Source organism: Nycticebus coucang, chromosome 11 (assembly GCF_027406575.1).
Source record: "Nycticebus coucang isolate mNycCou1 chromosome 11, mNycCou1.pri, whole genome shotgun sequence".
NCBI lineage: Eukaryota > Metazoa > Chordata > Mammalia > Primates > Lorisidae > Nycticebus > Nycticebus coucang.
The window spans coordinates 101,453,098-101,476,670 of NC_069790.1; the positions used below are offsets into that span (position 1 = coordinate 101,453,098).

Consider the following 23,573-nt stretch of genomic DNA (forward strand, 5'->3'; position numbering starts at 1 on the left):
ATGTGGTAGGCATTGTGTCAGGTCCCATTGTTGCCTTTGGCTTTTCTGTTTCTGGTATGCTGCAATGTAAAAACTGGCAGAGCGCGGCTCCTGTGGCTCAGTCGGTAAGGTGCCGGCCCCATATCCCGAGGGTGGCGGGTTCAAACCGGGCCCCGGCCAAACTGCAACCAAAAAATAGCCAGGCGTTGTGGTGGGCACCTGTAGTCCCAGCTACTCGGGAGGCTGAGGCAACAGAATTGCTTCAGCCCAGGAGTTGGAGGTTGCTGTGAGCTGTGTGAGGCCACAGCACTCTACCGAGGGCCATAAAGTGAGACTCTGTCTCTACAAAAAAAAAAAAAAAAAAAACTGGCGGAGACCAAACCAGCGACGTGCCTTCTTTCTGAGTGGCCCCCCAAGTCTGGGTCCTAGCTTCCATACAGTTTCTTTTTGGACATTCATTTCTGTTAGGAATTTAGGTTTTCTTCATACTGATGGCTTTTTCTCAGAGAAGAGATGAAAACTAAATTTCAGCTTGCCTAGAATTCCAGGTACTTGATTCTTTCATTTCTCATCTCTCATAGATTTGGGGCTTGGTTTTTCTCACTCCTAACTTAAAAGCTGAAATCTGAGTGAAGTAGAGCCCAGACTGTGGTGGACAGGGTGGGTTAGGAATAGGGTGTAAACTGGGGAGGACAAGAGGGCTCTGAGGGAGGAAGAGGAGATAGAGGCTCCTGACAGAGGCTCTCTCCTGGACCATGCTTGAATTCTGTGCCCTCTTTTTTATTTTGTATTTTTATTATTTTTTTTGAGACAGAGTCTCACTCTGTCATCCTTGGTAGAGTGCTGTGGCATCATAGCTCACAGCAACCTCAAACTCTTGAGCTTAAGCAATTCTCTTGCCTCAGCCCCCAAGTGGCTGAGACTACAGGTGCCCGCCACAATGCCCGGCTATTTTGTTGTTTTGGTTGCAGTTATTGTTATTTAGCTGGCCTGGGCTGGGTTTGAACCCGCCAGCCTCGGTGTATGTGGCTGACGCCGTAACTACTGTGCTATGGGCGCTGAGCCTCTGTGCCCTCTTTTTGACTGGCTGGTTCTTGGTGCTAAGCCAGTCTGCTCAAAGATCCTGCTAAGAATTCATCCCTCTGACCTGGATATTTGATCGAGTTCCTCATCCTGTACCTTTGATGGATAAGTCCTCAGCATGCTTGGCCTGGTGAGAACCTTCTACTTTGATGGCTCCTCTTAGCAATTTCCCAGCCCACTAATACCCTCACTTTGCTGTCTTTGCTGCATTCAGAGTTGAGCACAATTAGTGCTCCTGTGATAATGGTCATGACCTATATTGCAATCATTTTAATAACATCTTCCTCACCATTTTAACAGTGTCAGGATAATTTTTATTTAATATTTCTGATCAGCCGGGTGTGATGGTTTACTCCTGTAATCCTAGCATTTTGGGAGGCTGAAGCAGGTGGATTGCTTGCCCTCAGGAGTTTGAGATCAGCCTGAGCAAGAGCAAGACCTCATCTCTACTAAAAATAGGAAAAGCCAGCTGTCCATAATGGTGCGTGCCTGTAATCCCAGCTACTCAGGAGGCCGAGGCAAGAGGATTGCTCAAGCCCAAGAGTTTGAGGTTGCTGTGAACTATGATGCTGTGGCACTCTACCTAGGAGGACAGAGTGAGATTGTTTCTCAAAAAATAAACAGACCAAAAAAACCCACTTCCAGGCATTATCCTTGTTGTGTCCACTCGTCTTGGAAAGAGTGTATACCACAGGGAAGGTAAGGTAGGGAAGGCTTGTGAGAATTGGGACTCCCAGGATAAACTCAAAGGCCCAGAGTACTTGGGTAAGTCCTGGAGATCATAAATTTTTTCCATTTCTTTGACGGTGGCACCAGACTCTAGCTGACATAAAAGGTCATGTTATTAATACTACCACTAAGATGTCCCTGTAGTTCAGTCCCGAAAGAGCACTGATAATTCATTCAGATGAACACATTCTTCCTATACCACTTCCTTGATAGATTTTTATTTCTTAGTGGAGTCATAAGAATTAGGCCTCAGATAAGAGGCCACAAACTCTCATCATTATGACCTATGCTGGTAAATTCTCTGGCAGGGCTGGTCAAGTGTGTGGTCTTGGAGTTGACTTGGGGTTGCTTTGATACAGTCTTGTCTAGAGGTAACTTCATGCCAGGTTTATAGTCCTGCTTCTCCTATCAGTATAAATTCCACCCAGCATTGTGGGACTTTCTTATTCACTCAAAAAACACTATTTAAATGCCAAGTGATGAGCAATATGGTACCTTTGGCACAGACTTTTCTAGCCTGCAAAACAAGTTCCTGATCTTGTAAATTGAGAGGCTCAGCCTTTATCACTTGAATGGAATGGAAGAGGCACCAGTAGGGGCGGCCTGTTGCCTCGTCAGAATTGCAAGGGTGCTTGGGAATCACGTTAGCATTTTTGAGGACATGAGTGTCCCTCAGGTTCCTTATAAATACAGCTTGACTCAGCCACTGTATGACCGACATCCTTGGGACATGAGGTGGATACTGTTCTTTGGGGCCCTTATTGGGACCAGCATCTGTGGCCGACAAAAATTTTGGGGGTAAGTTCCTTTTAGATTTATTATTATTATTTGGTTATTTGCAACATATGAATGCCACATGGAATTGGAAATGAATGGCTGATGATAGCTCAAGTGGTAGGTACTTGGTGGAAGGAGACCTGGGTTCTTGTCCTAGCTTTCCCCCGTCATCCTGGACACCCGATTTCATCTGTGACATCAGGACTAGCAGTTGCCAGAATCTCTCCTCATCTCCCCAATCTGCCTACTTCTTATCCGTAAGGTCATTTCTAGGCATCGCCTACTTTCTCACTTGACTTTATAATTACTAGAATTAACAGAACATGTCTTTAATTTCTGCCATGTTTAAAGGGAAAACCTGGGTCTCAGGCTTTGTGGTTTCACTTCTGTTACCACAAAGGCTGTGTAGAACTAATACTTCTCAGTGGGTTCTGGGACATGACGATTTATTAGGTCTTGCCTAGCCCCAGCTATGAAAACTGACATGCGGGGACACACACCTGTACATTGGGGGTGTGTGTGTGCATGCACACTCACATTACACACAGAATGCTTTGAAGCTTGCAAAGGAGAGGACATTTGGGAAGCAGGAGAGATGAAAGGGATACACCGTGCCCTGCTAGCAGACTGAATTATAATAACTCATTACGGCATAATGCTTTGCCATTTGCAAAGAGCTTTTATGTACATTATCTTTTGGATCACACAACAACTTTGTCAGGCAAGGGTGTTATTTTCCTCAATTTAAACAGGAAAAAATTCAGCCTTGGAAAGGTTAAAGAACACACCCAAGGCCATTTAGCTGGTAAGCAGGGGAGCTGGCACTCTGAATGTAAAAGCCATACGCTTTTCTGTAACAGATAGAATCCTATATGTCACAGAGCTGTCTCTATTAGTTTACTCTCTATTCTACTATCTGGCTAAAGGAACTTTGGGGTTGTTTATTGAGGTAATTACTTACATGAGATTGAGTAATTTTTATGGTGATGACTTCTGTTCACACCTGTGTCTCTACTGCCAAATAGCTCAGAGGGGTTAGGCATAGCAGGTGGCCAAGGAAGGAAATTTTTCCACAGGCAGCTCAGCAGGAGGTGTGTAATAACTACACTTGCCGCAGTGTGGGCTGATGAATGGAACTGTCAGGCTCCCACTGCGGCTATTCATGTGGCAGAAAAATCTCTATTTCTCAGGATACAGACCTCTCTTATCATGCAGTGGGCACCTGGGCTGAGACAGCTGGGCTGGCCCTGGAGTGCTCACGGCAGGAATTTTGCACAGAAAGGGCTGTGCGCCTGAGCTGATTGCAGATGGTTTCAGCCAGTAGTGTCATCCTCACCCCCAAATCTGTTCTCATCACATAGCAAAGAACTCAGTAAAAGTGGTGGATCCTTCCTAGGTCTATCAACATGTCCCAGGGACCTAAATATTAGAGCAAGGGAAGCTGGCCTCTAAGCATTCAAGTGGTCAGGATGTCAGGACCCAGACTGGCTGATGAAAATGAGGATAATGATTTCTCTCTGTCACCCAGTCTCCCTTCCTTCCCCCACCTCACCTACCTCCCCAAATCTCTTACTCTGCCCGTGTCTTCTGCCTTCATCTTCAGACAGCTAAGGATGAGATGATGGCCCAGATGTCTGGAGGAGTTGGGCAGGCAGAAAACAGGAAGTAGTTGCAGAACTGGTTGTAACAACCGCAGAAGCTGGCAGGCATCGAAGGGTTCTGAGAAACTATCTCTTAACCCTCTTCAGAGCAGCTGGGAAGGCAGGTGAGAGAGGCATCAGGAACAGGCACGTGGCTGCAGATGTGGTAGAGGGGCGAGGGTTAGGAGCCCAGTCACTAAGGCGATCAAGAACACAGCACAAGCACGAGGGTGAGTGAGAGGCGTCCTCAGCGATTGCAGTGCAGCAGGTGGACAGGCCTTGTGGCTGAAGGGTGCCAGGGTTGAGAGGACCTGTAGAAACACCCGTGTGGAGCAGGAGTGGTACACGTGGCCACCTGCAAATCCCAACTTGTCACTCCTCCCAGGCCAATCTTCGTCTTCAGCAAGAGCTCTAAGTCTTTGAATGAGTTTCCAGACAGCGGAGATAGGATTTACTCAACTCTCTACCCTGTCATGACCTGGAGAGGGCATTTTCTAAATAGAGACAAGGACAGTGAGGGCAAGAGAAAGGCTGTCTTTGCATGGCAGCCCCATGAATGCTCTCCCAGCGTTCAGGCATGAATGGGCTTATGTTCATAAGGATAATGCTACCCCTCTAGCACGGGCTTATGCTCATAAGGCCCATGCTACCCCTTACCACCACTGCTGCTTTTCAGCACTCTCTGAAGACTGTACCTAACTTTGCCTACTCTAATTGGGAATGTGAGTTAGTCCTAAAGACTTGGTGAGAGATTGCTGGACAGATGGGGCAAAGGACTGGGATTGAAAGCAGAAGGAACAGCATGTGCAAAGAAAGGCATACACGGGCAAAAGTCCATGGTTAATTTGCCACGTCCATGGGCTGGGGCTGCAGGGGTGTGGAGGGGAGAGGTGGAGGAGAGACCGATGGTTGTAGGATCCACCCAGCACTAGGCCTTCTCCCTTCTCTTCTGTACACTACAGATGTTTTTTTTAACCTCTGTAGGTTGGCTGATTAGAGTGATGAAATGGGCTACAGATTTATTCATCTTCAGGACCAGTCAGGGTCACTGTGTTCTTTTGTCATGGGCTTTGCCCAGGAGTATGCAATTTGGAAAAAATAAAATGCACATGCTGGGTGAATGCTTAACAAGTTTTTCATATTCCAAAGAGCTTCTTCTTTCTTATGTTCTTCTTCTTTTTTTTTTTCATTTCATTTATGTTCTAAAAACAAAAGTAAGCCTATAGTCACCAGTATTTCCAGGCAATTTCTCATCCAAGTAACAACCAGGACCTACCTTACTTAGCTTCTGAGCTCTGACGAGCAGCGTGGCATGGCCATAGGTTCTCTGTTACCTTCTCTGTGCTATATTTTACAAATGTCTAATTTTGCCAAAAGAGATGTCAACATACAGAATCTTTCTAAAATATCCATTTTGAAGATGCCCTTTTTTCTGCTGCAGGAGGCCCATCTGGGGGAGATGCCAGGGCTGAACCTTTTTTCCCAATTCACCTGGTCCCCAAAGGTCCTGGGGGTGGGCGGGTAACTACATCCCAGGAGGGCGTAGAGGAGACGCCTCTAGGTGTTGGGGGTAGTTGGAGTAGGTAGTTGGGGGCATTGAGGGTAAGGGCACGGGTTCAGCAGAAGCTCCTGGTCTTCAGCCAGGAGTAAGGATTTCCCTTCTGTTTAAAACCTGTCCCTTTTTCACAATGCCTGGGTCAGGGAAATGGTTTGACTCCCCATTTTCCCAGGGCTGCAGACCGATTTTTGGCAGGGTTCAGTCTTACTGGGTTCAGACTAACCCTCACTCGACCAGTGGCTTCTCCTCTAGGCCCTTGTGGGATGTAGTTATCCGCCGACTCCCAGGACCTTTGGGGACCAGGTGGGTTGGGAGAAAGGGTTCAGCACTGGCATCTCCTCCAGATGGGCCTCCTGCAGCAGGCACAGCTCTGCAGAATACCTTGCCTCTTTAGGGCTGGCCTACACTCCCTAGTGAGCCCCTAGAACTTTCCAGAACCCTGAAACCCTGAAGGTCCATCCAGATAGAAGTGGTTTTCTGATAAGGAGCTGCCACGTGAGGCTGCACGTTCAGCTCCCTGTGACAGAGCCATTTACTCTGTCAACAGGTCCTTCAGCCCACAGCAGCTCTCCTGCATTCACTCATGTCAAAAGGATGACGCATGTGACAGCGTCAAGTACAGATTCATTTGGGCCGTCACCTAGCAACAGACTAATGGCTCCCCTGACTTCCTCAGCCGGCTGAGAGCACAAAGGCTGCTTTTCAGGCCTGCTCTCTCCCACCCACACACAGGACTTTGGGGACACCTACCCCTTCGTTCCTGCGGAAGCCCAAAAATGTACAGGAAGCAAGTTGAAGATAAACAACAAAGGAGCTGAGACTGGCAGGCACTCCTGGACCCTGTCAGGGGCCCTCTGTCCTGCAGGGAGGAGTGGATCCCAAATTCAGCCTTAGCAGCCTGAGCCGTGTTCAGTCTCCAGGTTAATGTGTGTTTGTCTGGGGTGCTGGAGCTGGGAGGGATTCCGAGAGCGACCAGCCTCTCCCCTTTTACCTAAGAGGACAACAGCTGTCCCACTTAGGAAGGAGATGTGGTTCTCCTTTCCAGCTCTTCCCAGCATGGCGCTCCCACCAGTGGTTGAGGTCTGGCCCCTGACAATGAAGAAGTGCTTCTTTATGTCTTGAGTTAGCTTTGCATATAACTCAGGAACATTCCTTCTTGTAAAATATATATGTTTTTCATTATAAAGTAATATGACCACATTATAGAAAACAGATACAAGGGGGAAAAAAGTAAGTCATCCATAATCCCACGGCCCGAGCATAAGGGCTGTCAGCATTTGGTATATTTCCGTTGTCTGTTTTTCTTCCAATGCATCTGCTTTTTCCATACTTGTAATCATGGCATAGGTACAATTTTGTGTCCTGCTCTTTTACTTAATATTTCCCTTAACGTTATACCATAAGCACTTTTTCATATTTGCCACGTAGTCTTATTTTTAATGGCTATACATTATAACCAAGGACTAGACCATTTCCTCCCTTTCGGCCTAGTTACGTCTGGGATAATAGGCTTGGGGTTTATTGGCCAGCTGAAAGCTCACTATGATCTTTTGCCTTTTTTTTCCCTTCTTCTCCAGGGACCAAGTTTTTCGGATTAACGTCAGAAATGGAGATGAGATCAGCAAACTGAGTCAGCTTGTGCATTCAGACAACTTAAAGGTACCTGGTTCTTCTTAGTTCTCTTGAATGTTTTCTGATGTTGGTGGGAGAAGACTCTTGAGTTACCTGCATTATTTTTATTCCCGAAGATTCTCTGTGTATAACCCTGTCTGAGTCCACATACCGTTCACACAGTTGGGAGGGTTGGCTTGGTAGAGGAGAAGCAGCTCTGTAGATCCCAGCAGTGTTGTCTGGGACAAGGTGGGTATGAGCAGTGGACCCCATCCTTCTAGCTGCCTTGACTTATTACTTCTTGGACTCTGGCAGATGCTGCTTGCTGGGCAGGTCTGACCAGACATAGTTGGTGAAATAGGCAAACTGTCCTGGGGCAGAGCCCAGCCCCAGAGGGATCACTCTGGCTTTTTTGACAGTGTTCTACAAGAAAGAGCTCATTGTGCCTTTTACCTGAACTGTCCTTTAACCTGGTTTAACTTCTGTTCCCTTCAGCTCAATGTCTGGAAATCTCCCTCTACCTTCAGTCGGCCTGTGGATATCCTGGTCCCATCTATCAGTCTACAGCCAGTCAGAGCCTTCCTGATGTCCCAGGGCCTGGAGTACTCAGTGACAATTGAAGACCTGCAGGTGGGAAGGCCGTGGCCCCTCATTGGTCATGCATAGGACCAAGCAGCCAGTCCTGAGAGGGCTGGAGAGATTTTCTAGTTCTGGTCTTATTGTTTCCATTTCATAGATGAAGAAATCAAGGAACCTGGAAGCAAAGCGCAGTGACTTGCTGGGGGAGCAAACATAGCAGAAAAGGGCATGCGTGGGTCAGGGAACCACACACATCTGCATCCAAATCCTGACTTTTCTAACTAATGGTGCCAAGTGCTATGTCTTTGGACAGGCTATTAACTTCTTGAGACTCCATTTCTTTATCTGTAAAATGGCAATTATGATACCTTTGTCGTGTGATGTACTGAGAAGATTCAATGATTAAATGTAGGTAAAATACCCGACAGTCCCTGGAACATAATACATTAAGTAATAAGTCCTTCTCCATTTCCTTCTTTGAAATCAGGAGGCAAGAGCTGGTGGGGGGGGGGAGGACGGGTGTTGGAGACCAGCCATCGAGGCACCCTTTGAGAAGGGGGGTAGCCCCCTGTCCCCCGTCAGAGAGAACATCATCATGCAGCCTCACGACCTGGACCTGAACATTAGGACAGTGTCTGGCTCGTGCTCTCCCCTTCACTGAGGTGGGTTATGGACTAATTGGTGATTTGGCCCGGGAGTTTCCTGATGGCGTGAGCAGCTGTGAGCTTATTAATCATCCTCACATGTCACAGACATCTGCCAGGAACCTTCAAAGTATGAGTGGTTGTAAGAATTTCTTTGTTTCTGTATGGTTTCCCAAGCTGTGTATTCCAGAGGCACTGGATACCAGATGCAAGCTGATGTCTAGAGAATTCCTGCTGTAGATTAGTCAAACAGCACATATGCTGCTTCTGGGGAGTAAGTGGGCTTCGAGTGGGGTGCTATAAACTGGGCACCAAGAAGTAAAACTTGATAAAGATGTAAAAGAAATTGGACCTCCTTTTAAACCTTGATGTGTTGCTTGCTGTGCTGAGGGTGCTGCCATCTTGGCTGGCCCATGTGCCAAAGTACAGTAGAAAAAAACACGAACCTACATCTCTCATGGATCACCTCCCTACATTGCTCTATCTGTTTTAGGGCCTTTTAGATAATGAAGATGAAGAAATGCGACACAATGAAGGGCAAGAAAGAAGTGATAATAACTTCAACTATGGGGCTTACCATTCTCTGGAAGCTGTAAGTGTTTCGGAGTGGGCTAAGATCACCATTCTCTGCCTCCTGAATTTTGTAACCTCTGTCTTTACTTCCAGGAGGTATTAGTCTTCACCACATTATCACTTCACTGAGGGGCTAGAATCTGTACACTTTGGTGCCTTTCTAATTCTTGGGCTGTTTAACTTCTACCAGCTCCTAAGAGCACAGTGAAACACACAGCGGACATTTTGTTCCACATCCATCTTTCTTTCCTTAAGCAACCCCGTAAAGAAAACCGTGAAATAATGTAATCATTTCCAGTTTGTAACTCCACCTCTTTCTACCATAATCCCTCTATTATATTCACCCGGTATACAATGCTTCTTATTCCAAGCAAGTAGACAAGTGGTTATTTCCAAGGTTAACCAAATTTTGCCCTCATTTGTCATGACTACATAATGCATTTTGGTGCTGTGTTTAGTTAGAAACCACTTTAGATAGATGACTGACTTTCAAGGTAAGCCAAAGCTTCAAAGGAAAACTTGGAGCAGAATAATTTCCTATGGTATTGGAACTTAAGAAAGAGAATTGCACGCATCATGAACAGTACAGTTCTCTGATGTCCCTCGGTACCTTCTTCATTAGCCAGCAAACTCCACTAGCTCAGCAACACACCCCCAAATCCAAACTGGTGTTCGCCCTCCTATACCTTAATATACGCTGCTTTTTATATGCAAACATGGTGTTTCTGGCATGCTTTTCATGAGGTATATACTTTGCATTGTTTTTCTTCTTGATGAGAGATTACTTCAAAGGTTGACCAGCTATTTCCACTTCTTTCCCATGGTGGTTGGTAGCTTTGTTTACTGTGTACACATCCAACTGCATTGCTCCTTCATCCTTCTTGTGACTAGTGACATACATCTGCAGAACAGCTGGATGAAGTTAGGAGTTCAGTCTCGGGCCACGGACAAAAGCAGAGCTCAGGGCCCACACAGGGATTGAACCCATGACGTCAGAGCCATTAACATGGAGCCGTCCCCAGCTGAGCTAACCAGAGGAAAATGTTGCCCATGACTCTGGAGGGGCCACCTCCTCACCTGCCAGCTGCGGGAGCCTCACTTTATCACCCACTCACCTTGGTTTTCTCTGGTTTTAGGTGCTCTCTGTGGTCTGCCTTACGGCTGTCTCTTGCTCTCCGTGAGGCCCTGTGCTGCTGATGGGCGTTGCTGTCTCTCTCCTCACTTGATCTCATTCAGTTCTTTCTAGAAACAGCTTTTAAGAGTTCATATCCTATAACCAGTCAGACTTTTTTTGGTCTCTAGTGGGGATTTCATGTTTGTCTCTGCCAGAGTCTGGTTCCAGATCCTTGTGTGTGTGTGTGTGTGTGTGTGTGTGTGTGTGGTGGTGGTGGTGCTGGTGGCGGCTGGCAGTGTGAATTTGCACCCCATGTCTGGACACAGCTTGATGATTTAACTTTTCCTGGGTGACTCTGATGGCTTGGGGTGGCCATCTTGGTTTTCCTCCACTCTCTAGGGCCAGTGAGCACAGTGGGTAGAGTTTCCAGGCCTTTTTGTGGCCAATTCCTAGCTCTTAGGTTCAGGTCCTTGCCCCATGTGGTGTCTGTGCCCTCTGCTCCTTTTCTGGGTCTGTGTAAACCTGCAGCATCTAAGGCGGGCGTTGTTTCTGTGGCTTCACCTCCTACCCTCCACCCGGGTAGTTAATTCTGTCTTCATTTCTGAAACCTGTAAGTTCCCATTTTTTGGCTCTTAAACTTGGCTGTGAATCATTTTCCTTGTATTTTACCTGGTTTGCCTATGTCTTTGGAGTGGCTTCTGGCCTCTGTTCCATCTGCCGTATTGATTGCAATTCTGAGAAACCCTTGATGACTGATTTTGTCCTGTATTGATTGCACATTTTCCTCCTCTGTATAGCGCCTTCTTCCAATCTTAAGGACTAAAGGGATAAATTTGTTTATTTTCTTCTTTTGGCCCTCAAATGGTTTGAGCAACTGAGATGGACACATTCTATTTAGATCAATTTTTTTTTTGTTTTTTCTGAAAGCAAATGGGAGTGTTCATAGCAACTGGTTATAGTTCTTCACTTGCTCTTACAAGGCCTTTAGAGAAATCATCTGGAAAGTGGGATCCCTGTAACTCCAGGTGTGAGCAAGCTGGTCCACTGAGTTGGAGGAAGAAACTATTACAACTTCTATTTATTGTACATATTCAATTTATGTGTAGTTTGACATGTATTTATGTTTATTTAATGCAATCCTTTAAAAATAATGTATGTAATATATGCATGGTAGTCTGTATATATATTTCATGCTAATTTTTTTCTGATGGAGAAAGTTATCATAGAAGTTTGGAGACTATTGCTTTCAAGAGTCTGGGATAAATGGGGCCATTGCTGCCTGTCTAGTTCAGTACAGCACAAAGGGCTACACTGTTGCAGCAATCTCTGCAAAAGTCTCTCTACTCTTGGACCATAATTTTGTGGACAAATAAAATGTGTTATTCTCTAGAAAATTATAGAAAAGGACTCTTCAGGCAGTTCCTCATAAGAAGTGATTCTGTGCCAATAATGTGATTAACCTTGAAGTTAGGGACCCAGAAGAAATCACCAAGACCCACAAGGTTAAGTTCACAGATACCCATCCAGTGGTAAACACATTTTGAAAATACCCCGGGGTTCACTTTTTCATGCTTCAGATTTACCACGAGATGGACAGCATTGCCACGGATTTTCCTGACCTGGCAAGCAGAGTGAAGATTGGACATTCATTTGAAAACCGGCCAATATATGTACTGAAGGTGAGGCCCCATGCACTTGGAAGGGACCTGACTGGACCCAGGCTTCTGGGCCCTCAGGTCTAGGACCCAGGTCTCAGGGTTCTTTAGTCCACTTGACTTCAGGGAGGAAGTAAGTTTGGTACACATAATACTTGGGCTAGAACTGAGTGTGACAGGGTCCTCTGCTTTTGCCTAATGTGTGTGTGAGGAATTATAAGGGTCACATCCCATTCCAAGTTTTGACTGAAAGATAGGATTGGAGGGGGTAGGCAATTATTATTCCAGAAAGTTCTCAGATGGGCCAGAGTCTTTTGCCTTCATCTCACCTTCTGTAAATAGCAGGACAAGTTGAAATAGCCCCACACACTCTATTTTGCTTGTAGGGGTATTTTGTTAGAAAAGAAACCTAGGAAGCTAAATTTTGGTTTGATGTAATTTTAAGCCCAGCATCTGATCCTTGGCTGCACAGAGCCTCATTTCCAAATATTTCTAACAGATTCAGGTCTATATTGGTAAAAGAGGTAGAGAACTATAACAATGACATAAATTACATAATAATCCAGCTGAATGAATAAAAAGGAATTTGGGCATATAAACTATGGAACAACTGATGGTGCTAAGAATTTGCCAAAGCTTTAGTTTCATATAAGCCCCAAAGAACTCAGGTTTGTAGTACCAGGCAAATTACCAATGGGAGGGGAGACCTGCCGCTGAGCTGCTTGCTCTAAAATAATTACATTTAGATTATTTGCCAATCTGATGGAGACCCTGGCTTCATTAAGCACCAAGCTCTGACCCAAGGGGGCTTGACACTATGGCAAAGGCAGGAGCCAGAATTCATTAGTGCCATTTACAAAGAGCTATAGTGAACCTCCCCTCTTCCTAATTTAAAACGGAATTCATTTACTGCATCAACGAGAACAGCCCAGTTCGTGAACCCTTATGTATCTCTCTGTTGGGATACCACTTGAGGTCTTTAAAGAGACATAATATTATCTCTAATCGCTCTGACATTATAATCCATGATAACAATTGTTTCCCCTTCCCATTCTCTCTGAATGCTGGAGAGGTTCAGGCCGCCCGGAGCTGCAGCTTGGCCCCACCAACCAATTAAGCTCCCTGATCACGGATAAGCTCGATAAATAGATGGTGCCCTCTGGAACATTTGGTCTCTGAATTATCTTAAATGAATTAAATGAATAGGAGTGAGCTGGGGAGAGGAGAGGTGAGTGGGACAGCGGGCAGGCGGGTCACTTTCTGGCCTATTCTCCCTCCTGCAGTTCAGCACTGGGGAAGGCAAGAGGCCAGCCATCTGGCTGAACGCGGGCATTCATTCCCGAGAGTGGATCTCCCAGGCCACGGCACTCTGGACGGCGAGGAAGGTCATGTCGCCTGGTATTAGCCAAGAATTCTGGTGGGCCTTGGTAGCCCCTGCAGTGTCCCATGTGGCTGGGCCCTGTGAGGCTGGTGGGGGGGGAGGGAGGGGACTTTTCAGATTGCAGGAGTGAATGGTCGAAGCTTCTTAGTCACTCCATGGGGGCTAAATGACAAAGTGTGTGTTCATGGAGGTGAGCAAGCTGGCAAGCAGCAGAGGTGGACCCGAGGCCCTGACCCACAGTCCACCTGCAGAAAGGGAGCAGAGCAAAACTCAGCAGCAAAACGAGGCTCTGCAGGCTCTCCAGTGACCTTGTGCTGTCTCATCTCCTTCTAGAAAGTCTGTTTTAATAAAGCCCAAGCTAGGAGAGGAAGGGTGCTGCATGTGGAGGGTGCATCGTCCCTAACCCTAAAAACTTATGATGTGTGGCTCCCTCCTCCTGGAATGAATAAAGTGGGCATCCCAGCGCTCATTGAAGTTGCTATTGTTCCCCCAGGTTTTGAAGGGGTCTGGGGGCCTTGCAGAGGGCTGACCCCATCAGGGTGGCAGGGAGGCTTCCGAGGGCAGGTGCTCTTCTAGTGATGTTGAGCATCTCGGGAAGGTGCATGGCCTAGACCTGCCTGTGAGAGGGTAACTGACAAACATGTTGTCTCTGCTTAGATTGTATCTGATTACCAGAAGGATCCAGCTATCACCTCCATCTTGGAGAAAATGGATATTTTCTTGTTGCCTGTGGCCAATCCTGATGGATATGTGTACACTCAAACTCACGTGAGTAATCCCAAATGGGCTGGGCGTGGAGTTAAGACGTTATTGTATTCCTGGCTTTGCCATGAACCTAATTATCTAACCTTGGGGAGAACTTCCACAAATGCACATGTTATAAACTTCTTTGGTATTGCATTTTCCATTCATTCTCAGAACTAAGAATCACTGGGTATATTTTTCCTTAGAGAGACTAGTCGAACTCCCTATCATGGGTCTTAACAATTATCAACATTTTACCAATTTTCTTTTCATTGCTTTCTCTCCCACACATATTTTCCTGACCTATTTTAAGTAAATCCCAGACATCACATTATTTCACCCAAAACTACTTGAGTATACATCTCTAGATGTTGATTTAAAAAACACTGCAAACCCCCATGACACCACTAAACCCATGACACTTTAAAAATTAACAAAAATTCTTTAATATCATCTAACACCCCCGGTTGTCTTAAAAGTGCCTTTTAGAAGTCAGTTTGTTCAAGTCAGGATGTAACAAGATCTGCACACTGCATCTGGGGCTGTATCTCAGCAGTTTCTTTTATCATACAATAGCAACTCCACACACCTTTATAAAATGTCATTCGTAGAGAAACCAAGTCATTTGTTCTGTGCAATGTCTCACATTCTAGATTTGGCAAATGGCTCCTTTGTTGTGCCATTTAGTTTGTTCCCTTATCCACCCAAATTTTCTGTTCACTGATGTCAGAGCTAGAGCTTGATTGAATGCAGGTGAGGGTTTTGTGTAAGACTAAAACAGATGTACTTCCAGTTGCATCAATGATCACTGAGGCCCATAACCTCCCTTCATACCACTTTGCCAAAGCCAAAAATTATTTGATGGGTTCAGGTGATATCAGACTGGTCCTAGCATATACATTTCTCATCTGGGAATTTTGGGGGCGTTGCTCTCTTAGAGTCACAAGGGAAAAGTCTCCCTTCTCTGGAGAGGCAAATTGACTGCTCAGTGAGTGAGGACTGGAGCCCAGAGGACCCTTCAGGCAGAGCCACAAGCAGCCTCCCCACCTGTGGTGTCACCCCTATCTTAGGTCTCTCCTGTGCCATGATCTGCTTCTGAATATTTGTTCCTTCCTTGGTGGCTTTTTCAGAATCGATTATGGAGGAAGACACGGTCCCTAAATCCTGGAAGCCCCTGCATTGGCACAGACCCAAATAGAAATTGGAATGCTAGTTTTGCAGGTAGGTCGGGGAGACACTTTTCAAATGCTGCTCCCCCTGGTATAACTTGGTCTACCAGGGCTCTGAACTGGCTGGGATGGGGCCAGTTTCCACTTTGGTTACACTGTGGATTCACGAGAGACAGAGGCACATCCCTTAGGCTCTCTCTGCCTCAGGGCTTTGTCTATCTTGTTTTGTTTGTTTTGAGACAGAGTCTTGCTCTGTTGCCCCGGGGTAGAGTACAATGGCATCAGCCTAGATCAAAGCAACCTCAAACTCCTGGGTTCAAGCGATCCTCCTTCCTCAGCCTATTGAGCTGTGGGACTACAGGAGCATGTCACAATGCCCAGCTAATTGTTCTATTTTTACTAGATATGGAGTCGCACTCTTGTTCAAGCTGGTCTCTAACTCCTGATCTAAAGCAACCCTCTCATCTCTCCCTCCCAGGGTGCTTAGTCTAGTTTGTTTTTTAAGGAATTTTGAAAGGGAATGATTCAGGGACTCCTGCCCTGCACTGAGAGAATGATGGGACAGAGCATGTTTACATCGAGATTAAAATCTACTCTGATATTTTAAAAACCACTATTATCTTAGATATACAAACCCAAGAACTTCCCTTATCCCTGGCCATTCCAGCTCTGGCTGGGCTAGCTATGAGCAGGTAGAGAAGGACTGCAGTGGACAACTCAAAAGAGACCATTTAGCATCGTTACCCAAATAGGCAGGATCATGCTGTGAAAATTAAACTCCAGCCATTTACTCTTTTTTTTTGGCAGACTCTCACTCTGTTGCCTTGGGTAGAATGCCATGGCATCATCATAGCTCACAGCAAGCTCCAACTCTTGGGTTTGAGCAATCTTCTTGCCTCAGCCTCCCGAGTAGCTGAGACTACAGGCGCCCATCACGATGTCCAGCTAGCTTTTCAATTTTTGGTAGAGACAGAGTCTTGCTCTTGCTCAGGCTGGTCTTGAACTCCTGAGCTCAAGCAATCCACTTGCCACAGCCTATTGGAGTGCTAGGATTACAGGTGTGAGCCACTGATTCCCACCAGCAGTTTACCCTTATTAGATGTGTAAATATGAACCTCTGCAGCTTCTGTCATAGAAGGAGAATGAGAATTAGGTGACCTGGGTTCTGAGTTCCAAATATTAAAAATCCATCTTCACAAAAGTGGCAACTGCGTGCCAAGTACTTTCCCATACATGTTATATTTATTCTTCTTACCTGGTGGTAAATTTTATTATCTGAAATGAGACAATTGAAACTCGAAGACAATCTGAAGATCATCTGGCTGCTCAGAGTTCAAATTTAAACTCACCTTCCAATGCCAAATCCAGAGAGTTCGCTTTTACTATTCCACGGCTGTAGTGATGTTTTGATTTTAATGACTTCCTTTAGTTGCCTAGAAATACCAGAAAAATCATCGGGGGAAAATAATGACTGTGGGAAAGGAGCTGCTACCAATGTGGGAACTTAGGGCAACAGAGTCAAGTCCCATAAGTGGGTGGTTTTACACACACGCACCCCAGATACCTCAGGGAGCTATACTGTGAAGTAATACAGAAGGCAATATTTCTAAATACCTGTCAAATAATTGAGGGATTTTAGCCACAACAATAGATTATTTTTGGCAGCATTTGGCCATTAAAATCTGAACCAAGAGAAAAAGTTGACACCAGGATAAATGGAGTCATTTTCATTATTTATTGATATTCATATTAATTATCTAGAATACTTATTAATTACAGCTCGTTCTAAAGTGTGATATTAATTACCTATGACAACTGCTATTAGTATAATACAAGGCCAACTGTGTCCATTTAAAGGAGTCCTAACAATTTTCCTCCTCAGCGGTGGCAGACTCAACACCTCAGCCTCTTTTGTGCCCACCCTGCGGACCCCATACAACCCAGGCTAGGTTCTCCCCCCACCCCTGCAGGGGGCTGTCCCTTGTGAAAACCTTCACCCTCTCCTCTTGGTTGAGCGTCCTGCATTTCTGTTTTCTTGGCCTGTCCCCAACAGGAAAGGGAGCCAGTGACAACCCTTGCTCTGAAGTATACCACGGACCCTACCCCAATTCAGAAGTGGAGGTGAAATCGGTGGTAGATTTCATCCAAAAACATGGGAATTTCAAATGCTTCATCGACCTGCACAGCTACTCACAGCTGCTGATGTACCCATATGGGTACACGGTCAAGCAGGCCCCAGACGCCGAGGAGCTAGTGAGTCACAGGTGCCTCCCATCCAGCCCGGGGCTGCTGGGCCCCTCAGGCACTGCCCATGTCGAGGCTCCATAGTTTGCAGGGAAAGTCTAGGGTCCTGGGCAGGTTTCACTAAGGGCCCAGTGTTCTCTTCTTGCCCTTTGGGATGTGCTGGGGACAGAAAGAAGACAGTGGCTCTTGTTTCTGTGCCCATCGTGAGTTCACAGCACCACGCCTGACCCAGTCTTTTCTCCTCTTTTGTTCTTCTGACCGAAGCATGTTGCAGACCCACTGCTTACCATGTTGCAGGACTGTGGCTGGCACTGTGATGGCCAAGGGGAGGTGCTCCTGACTACTCTAGCTAAGGAATAGTTATGGGGGATGTAGGCCATGGCCCTCAGTGTTCTGTGTCATGTGTGGTGACTCACCCTAGAATGTCGAGAGGCATTAGGGGTGCACTGGCAGGAGCTGAGCTGCATCTGTGAAGTGACTGCAGCCCGCTGTCTCTGTGGTGGTCTGCCTGAGTGCACCCCGCTGCCAGGGCCACAATCCCCCAGACAGATGCAGCTACTCCTGAGCTTGTGGCTGGGTGTGGACTGGATCCTGACCCCCAGCCCTTCGGGGCAGGCATTCTGTGCAGGGCACATGCATACACGGTGGTCCTGTCTCCCCTGCACACTAGAACACCCAGCCCTTCAAGGGGTTTCTCTTGAATTTGGCCTTCTCTCATGGTCATGCATATGACATCCCCTCCCTCAGGATGAGTGTAGCTCTCCAGGACTTTGGAGAGTGCAGGTGCCACTCCTCCAGCCTGGGTGCACCCCACACGGGCTTTCTAGATGCTGCTGAGGCTTCTTCCACTCCCCTTTACCTTTTTACCTAAACTGGGGCCATGGCGGGAGGAGTTGGAAGAACCATGCCACATCCCTCAGTTCCCTATTGCACCTTGGCTCTGGGTGGACGGGAAAGAGGAGACGAGGAGGGAAATCCGGGGACGGGCCGAGAACCTTCCAAACCATCCCAGTGTGGAGCAGCTGAGGAATGGCAGGCCCCCAGATCCATTCTTTCTCATTCCACTGATTCTCCACTCCCAGGACACAGTGGCCAGGCATGCGGCCAAGGCTCTGGCTTCTCTGTCGGGCACTGAGTACCAAGTGGGTCCCACCTGCACCACTGTCTGTAAGTACTCTCTGAATTTACTTGTTATTTAGAAAGCACTTGGAGAGGAACCTTGAATTGGAGTAGGAAGAGAGCTGCAAGTTAGACTCGCAATGTTGTTGTGTGATTGTTTTTGTTAATGGTCTGAACTTATGCTAAGCCTGCGTTATGATAGCTGTTGCTGGCAGTCACCTTCCTCAACATCGCCACCACCATCAACCTATTTATCACGTGCCTATGATGAGTTAAGTCTTGTCAGAGGGGTAGAGTCTGCATTCTCTATCTTGCATTAAAGATCCTGACTGTTTATCATAAATTCTTCAAGCCTGTCATAATTTTAGAGGACACTCACCTTTGGGCTGGCAGAAGGATGGTGCTTGGTAGTGGGGCTGGGGAGATAAGTTAGCCTTGGAGCATATTGGTGGTGGTGGGGGACTGAGTTAGGGGGTCCCTCCCATGATAGTTAGCATCTAGCCAAAATATCTACCAAGCCCCATACCTGAACTTGGGCTTCAGGCTCATTACCCACAACTTCCTTTTAAGGAAATACCTTTATTTTGGTTTCTCACTGAAATGTTTCATCTGAGTAATTCACTCAGTTATTGTTGAACTCTTTCCCATTTCCTTAGTCTGTGAGTCTGTCTTTAAATGTTCCTATTGGAAAAAAAATCATACTCAAGACTCTAGCTATAAATGGGAAATAAACACATTCTTGTGTCTGCATAGCCGCATAACCTTGTTTTGGCCAACAAGAGACTGCACATAGGACAGTCCTCCCATAAAATTGTAACATTATTATTATTTTTTTTTTTTTTTTGGTTTTTGGCTGTGGCCAGGTTTGAACCCGCCACCTCCGGTATATGGGGTTGGCGCCCTACTCCTTGAGCCATAGGCACCACCCAACATTATATTTTTATTGTACCTCTTCTATGTTCAGATACACAAATACTTACCACTGTGTTATGACTGACTGCAGTATTCAGTACAGTCAGGTGCTGCCGGGGTTTGCAGCCCAAAACAGTAGGCTACACCATACAGCCTGGGAGTGGTAGGCGCTACCTTCTGGGGTTATATGAGGGCAGCACCATGTGATGTACACCCAATCATGAAGTCATCTATGCATACATTTCCTAGAACAGGTCCCCCTCTTTCAGCAACACATGACTGTATAAATACGGGAGGCACAACTGTGACTCTTTTAATGGTAATTCCCTTGTTTTTCCCTCGAGTGCCTCTTTATTAATGGAGTTCCCACAGGTGATCCACCCTTGGAGCCCTTGCAAACTTGCTGCTATTTTCTTTCCTCTTCATGATGTACCTCACTGTCCTGTCCTGGTCAAGTCACTCATCTGGCTTTCCTTGCAGACCTGCTTGTTCAGGAAGATTGCCCAGCCCTCGTCTGGACTCCAACCTCTACACTCTTGTCTCTGTTTCGGATTTCACTGAGCTGTATAAAGTATTTAGCCTGATGTTGGTGTTTATGTTGCTAATTGCAGCAACAGCCCATTAATTATTCATGGTTTATTGTTATTAGTGTTGTTAAATGAAAACTCTTCAGAGAACGCATCAGGGGAGCCATAGGGCAGTTTCTCCACGTTCTGCTTAATGAGTCAGAACTGAGTCAGGGACCAAAGAGAGTTAAAAAAGACTTGGTAGGAACCCTCTGAGGAGGTCCTCTCCAAAGATCTTCGTGGGTCACCAGGGTTCTGGCTTTTGGGTCAAACAGCAATTTAAATAATGGTTGTGTCCTCCCCATCAGATGCATCCTTCTCCCCAGCATAAGCTGTGCCAAAACCAAGAAATACTCATCAGATCCCCCCAACAGAAGAGGATGAAGGCTTTCCTGAGGGCTGTCCAGGAGACAGAAAGTTTCCTACCTCTTTCAAGGGCCCATCATCTTCTGCATTCTTTGTAGAATTGTCTATCCTTCTTGCTTTCCGAAAAAAACAATCAATGTTTGCATAATAGCACTCTAACCCCAGGGGTTTGGGCATGTGCTACATGAACAGTTGGCATTGATTCCTTCAAGTCCTCAAACTTCTTAGATTCACCCTTTTAGATGGAGATAACGCTAAAATGGATTTCACACTTTCCTGCCTTCTCAGAGCAGGTAGAAGAGATTTGACCCCTTTCTCCATGGCTAATTGGTCTTGTGGGCATCAGTTATTACACCCTGAAGGCCTTCTGTGCTCTACTGGACTATTGGGCCCCATCTGCTGTTTTGCTTCTTTAATTCTGTGTCTGCTTTTCAAAGTTTTCCTGTCTCCTGTCTGACCATGAGCAGTAGCTTGTGCTGCTTTTAGGCAAACTGCCTCTGGCATCCCTTTCCCTGCCTCCTCACTGATTCTGCTTAGGAGCAAGTTCTCTGGGCCCATCTGGGTCATGGATAGACGGTGAGTATTAAGGATGTTCGTGGAAAGCATGACCCAATAGTTGCTCATGTGGGGCCCAAGGGCAAACTACCCCTCTCAGGAACAATGGAAAAACAAAAGAACCCATATTTCCATTTAACAGGCATGTTAATAACCAAATGGGTTTGAAGCACTTCAGGAACCCAGGCTTCCACGTCAGATGGACCTGCCTTTAAATCCCAGCTCTGCCAGTTGATTGTGGTGACTCACGCCTGTAATCCTAGCACTGTGGGAGTCCAATGTGGGTGGATCGTCTGAGCTTAGATGGAGACCAGCCTGAGCAAAGTGAGACCCCATCTCTACTAAAAGATAGTAGTAGATCTTTTCTACTGGGCATTGTGGTGAGCGCCTGTAGTCTCAGCTACTCAGGAAGCTGAGACCAGAGAATTGCTGGAGCTCAAGAGTTTGAGGTTGCTGTGAGCTATGACGCCACAGCACTCAACCCAGGGTGACAGAGACTCTGTCTCAAAAAAAAAAAAAGTTCCAGCTCTGCCTTTTCTGCCTGTTTCCTAGGTAAGATGAAGTGGCCATTCTGAGCCTGGATTTCTTCCTCTGTGAAACAGAGACAATAAAACCCATCTCACTGGGTTCTTAACGATTACGAGGTCATAAATGTAAAGTTTCTAGTACAATGCCTGGCTCACAGCAGATGCTCAGTAAATGCCAGCTGCTTTTTAGTCATAGCATCTACACTTTGCACTTCAAAACAGTTTTTGCTCTAGTAGAGTTTGACTGAAAGGAAGCAGATAAATAGCCCTCTTGCCTTTCTTGAGGCTTTTGGCAAAGGGACATCCCAAGGGCTGTGCTTTCTTTTCTCCGTGTGTCTGTTATCACTTGCCATGTGAAAAAAATTCTAAAACTCAGCAGCTTAAAATAATAAACATTTATTTTTCTTACATGGTTTCTGTGGGGCAGGAATTCAAAAGTAGCGCAGCCAGGTGGCTCTGGCGCATGGTCTCTGGTGAGGTTGCAGCTGGGCGTCTGCCAGGGCTGCTGTCAGGGTCTGCTCCAGGGCGGCTCCCGTGGGTGCCTGGACAGTCTGTGCTGGCCACTGGCAGGAGGCCTTGGTTCCTCACTACACGGGCTTCTGTATAGGGTGCTTGAGTGTCCTTCTAGCATGACAGCTGTCTTTCCCCAGTGTGAGGCATCCAGAGAGTACAAGGCAGAAGCCACAGTATCTTTTACAAGCCCGCCTTGAGGGTCACACAGCTTCATTTCTGCAAACTGTTAGTTTCGCAGGTGAGGTAGGAGAGTCCTACACAAGGTATGACAACTTCTAGGACACAAAGATGATTGGGGCTGTCTCGGAGGCTGCCTACCACACCCTGTCTCTGTAAAGACTTTTTTTTTTTTTTTTGTAGAGACAGAGTCTCACTTTATCATCCTCGGTAGAGTGCCATGGTATCACACAGCTCATAGCAACCTCCAACTCCTGGGCTTAAGCGATTCTCTTGCCTCGGCCTCAAGAGTAGCTGGGACTACAGGCACCTGCCACAACACCCGGCTATTTTTTTTGTTGTTGTTGCAGTTTGGCTGGGGCCAGGTTTGAATCCTCCACCCTCTGTATATGGGGCCGGCGCCCTATGGACTGAGCCACAGGCACCACCCTAAAGACTGGTTTTGAGTGACCTATAGGACTGGACACGGTGAGTTAGTGCAGGATGAGAATGAGAATTTCAAATCTTGTGGTTTGAGACTGGAGCAGACCCTCATGGGGTAGGATGGCCTGAGCCACAGGGATGTTTTTGTGTTCTATGCCTGCTGACTTGCAGAAAGAATGCTGGATCCATACCGAGCCCCAGGCAGGCAGAGCCCCTGTGCCTTCCCATCTGAGCCTGAAGGGAACTGGGCTTCTAGAGTGTTTCCTTTTCTGACTTACAGATCCAGCCAGTGGGAGTAGCATTGACTGGGCTTATGACAGTGGCATCAAGTACGCATTCACGTTTGAGCTGAGAGATACGGGGCACTATGGCTTCCTCCTGCCAGCCAACCAGATCATCCCCACTGCGGAGGAGACCTGGCTGGGGCTGAGGACCATCATGGAGCACGTGCGGGACCACCCCTACTAGGCGAGGACCCCACTCTATCCACCTTTGTTTGTACCATATGTGTGTGCATACCGGGGCCACAAAGGGGTGCATTCCTTCCCCAGTGAGTCAGAACCCTCTGGGTTTGCAGAGCTCACAGGCCTGCCCCTCTCTGGCCCACGCCCTGGAGTTGTACGTCTTGGCGTGTCCCTGTGACAGATGCTATGACAGGTGCTGTGCCAGCTGCTGGGTTTGGGGGCTGCTGAGCCTTTTGTCTGCCTCTCGGTCCACATGGCTGGCTGGCCAGCCACACTCAGGATCATCCCTTCCCTGGGAGCATGGCTCTACCTCATTTTTAGGCCAGAGGAACAACGCAGATGGTTCTCTAACCAAACCCCATGGGAGGTGCTGTAGGAGACAATGCTTGTCTTTAGGTGGGTCTGAAAGATGACAGAGAACTTACTTTAATTTCTGTCACTTCTGCCAGAGCAATGAATCCTGTAGGGTCA

At 46.7% G+C, this 23,573-nt stretch overlaps 1 protein-coding gene across 1 annotated transcript; it reads left to right on the forward strand.

The window, feature by feature from the left end:
- Positions 1–2,521: 2,521 nt before the first annotated feature.
- On the forward strand, positions 2,522–23,215 carry CPA4 (carboxypeptidase A4). The gene is made up of 11 exons (XM_053609150.1): positions 2,522–2,589; positions 7,344–7,425; positions 7,873–8,007; positions 9,094–9,192; positions 11,865–11,966; positions 13,226–13,327; positions 13,981–14,091; positions 15,198–15,288; positions 17,290–17,489; positions 18,563–18,647; positions 22,919–23,215. The coding sequence occupies exons 1-11, from the start codon at positions 2,522–2,524 to the stop codon at positions 23,104–23,106; spliced, it is 1,263 nt and encodes a 420-aa protein (XP_053465125.1). The 3' UTR covers positions 23,107–23,215.
- Positions 23,216–23,573: the final 358 nt, after the last annotated feature.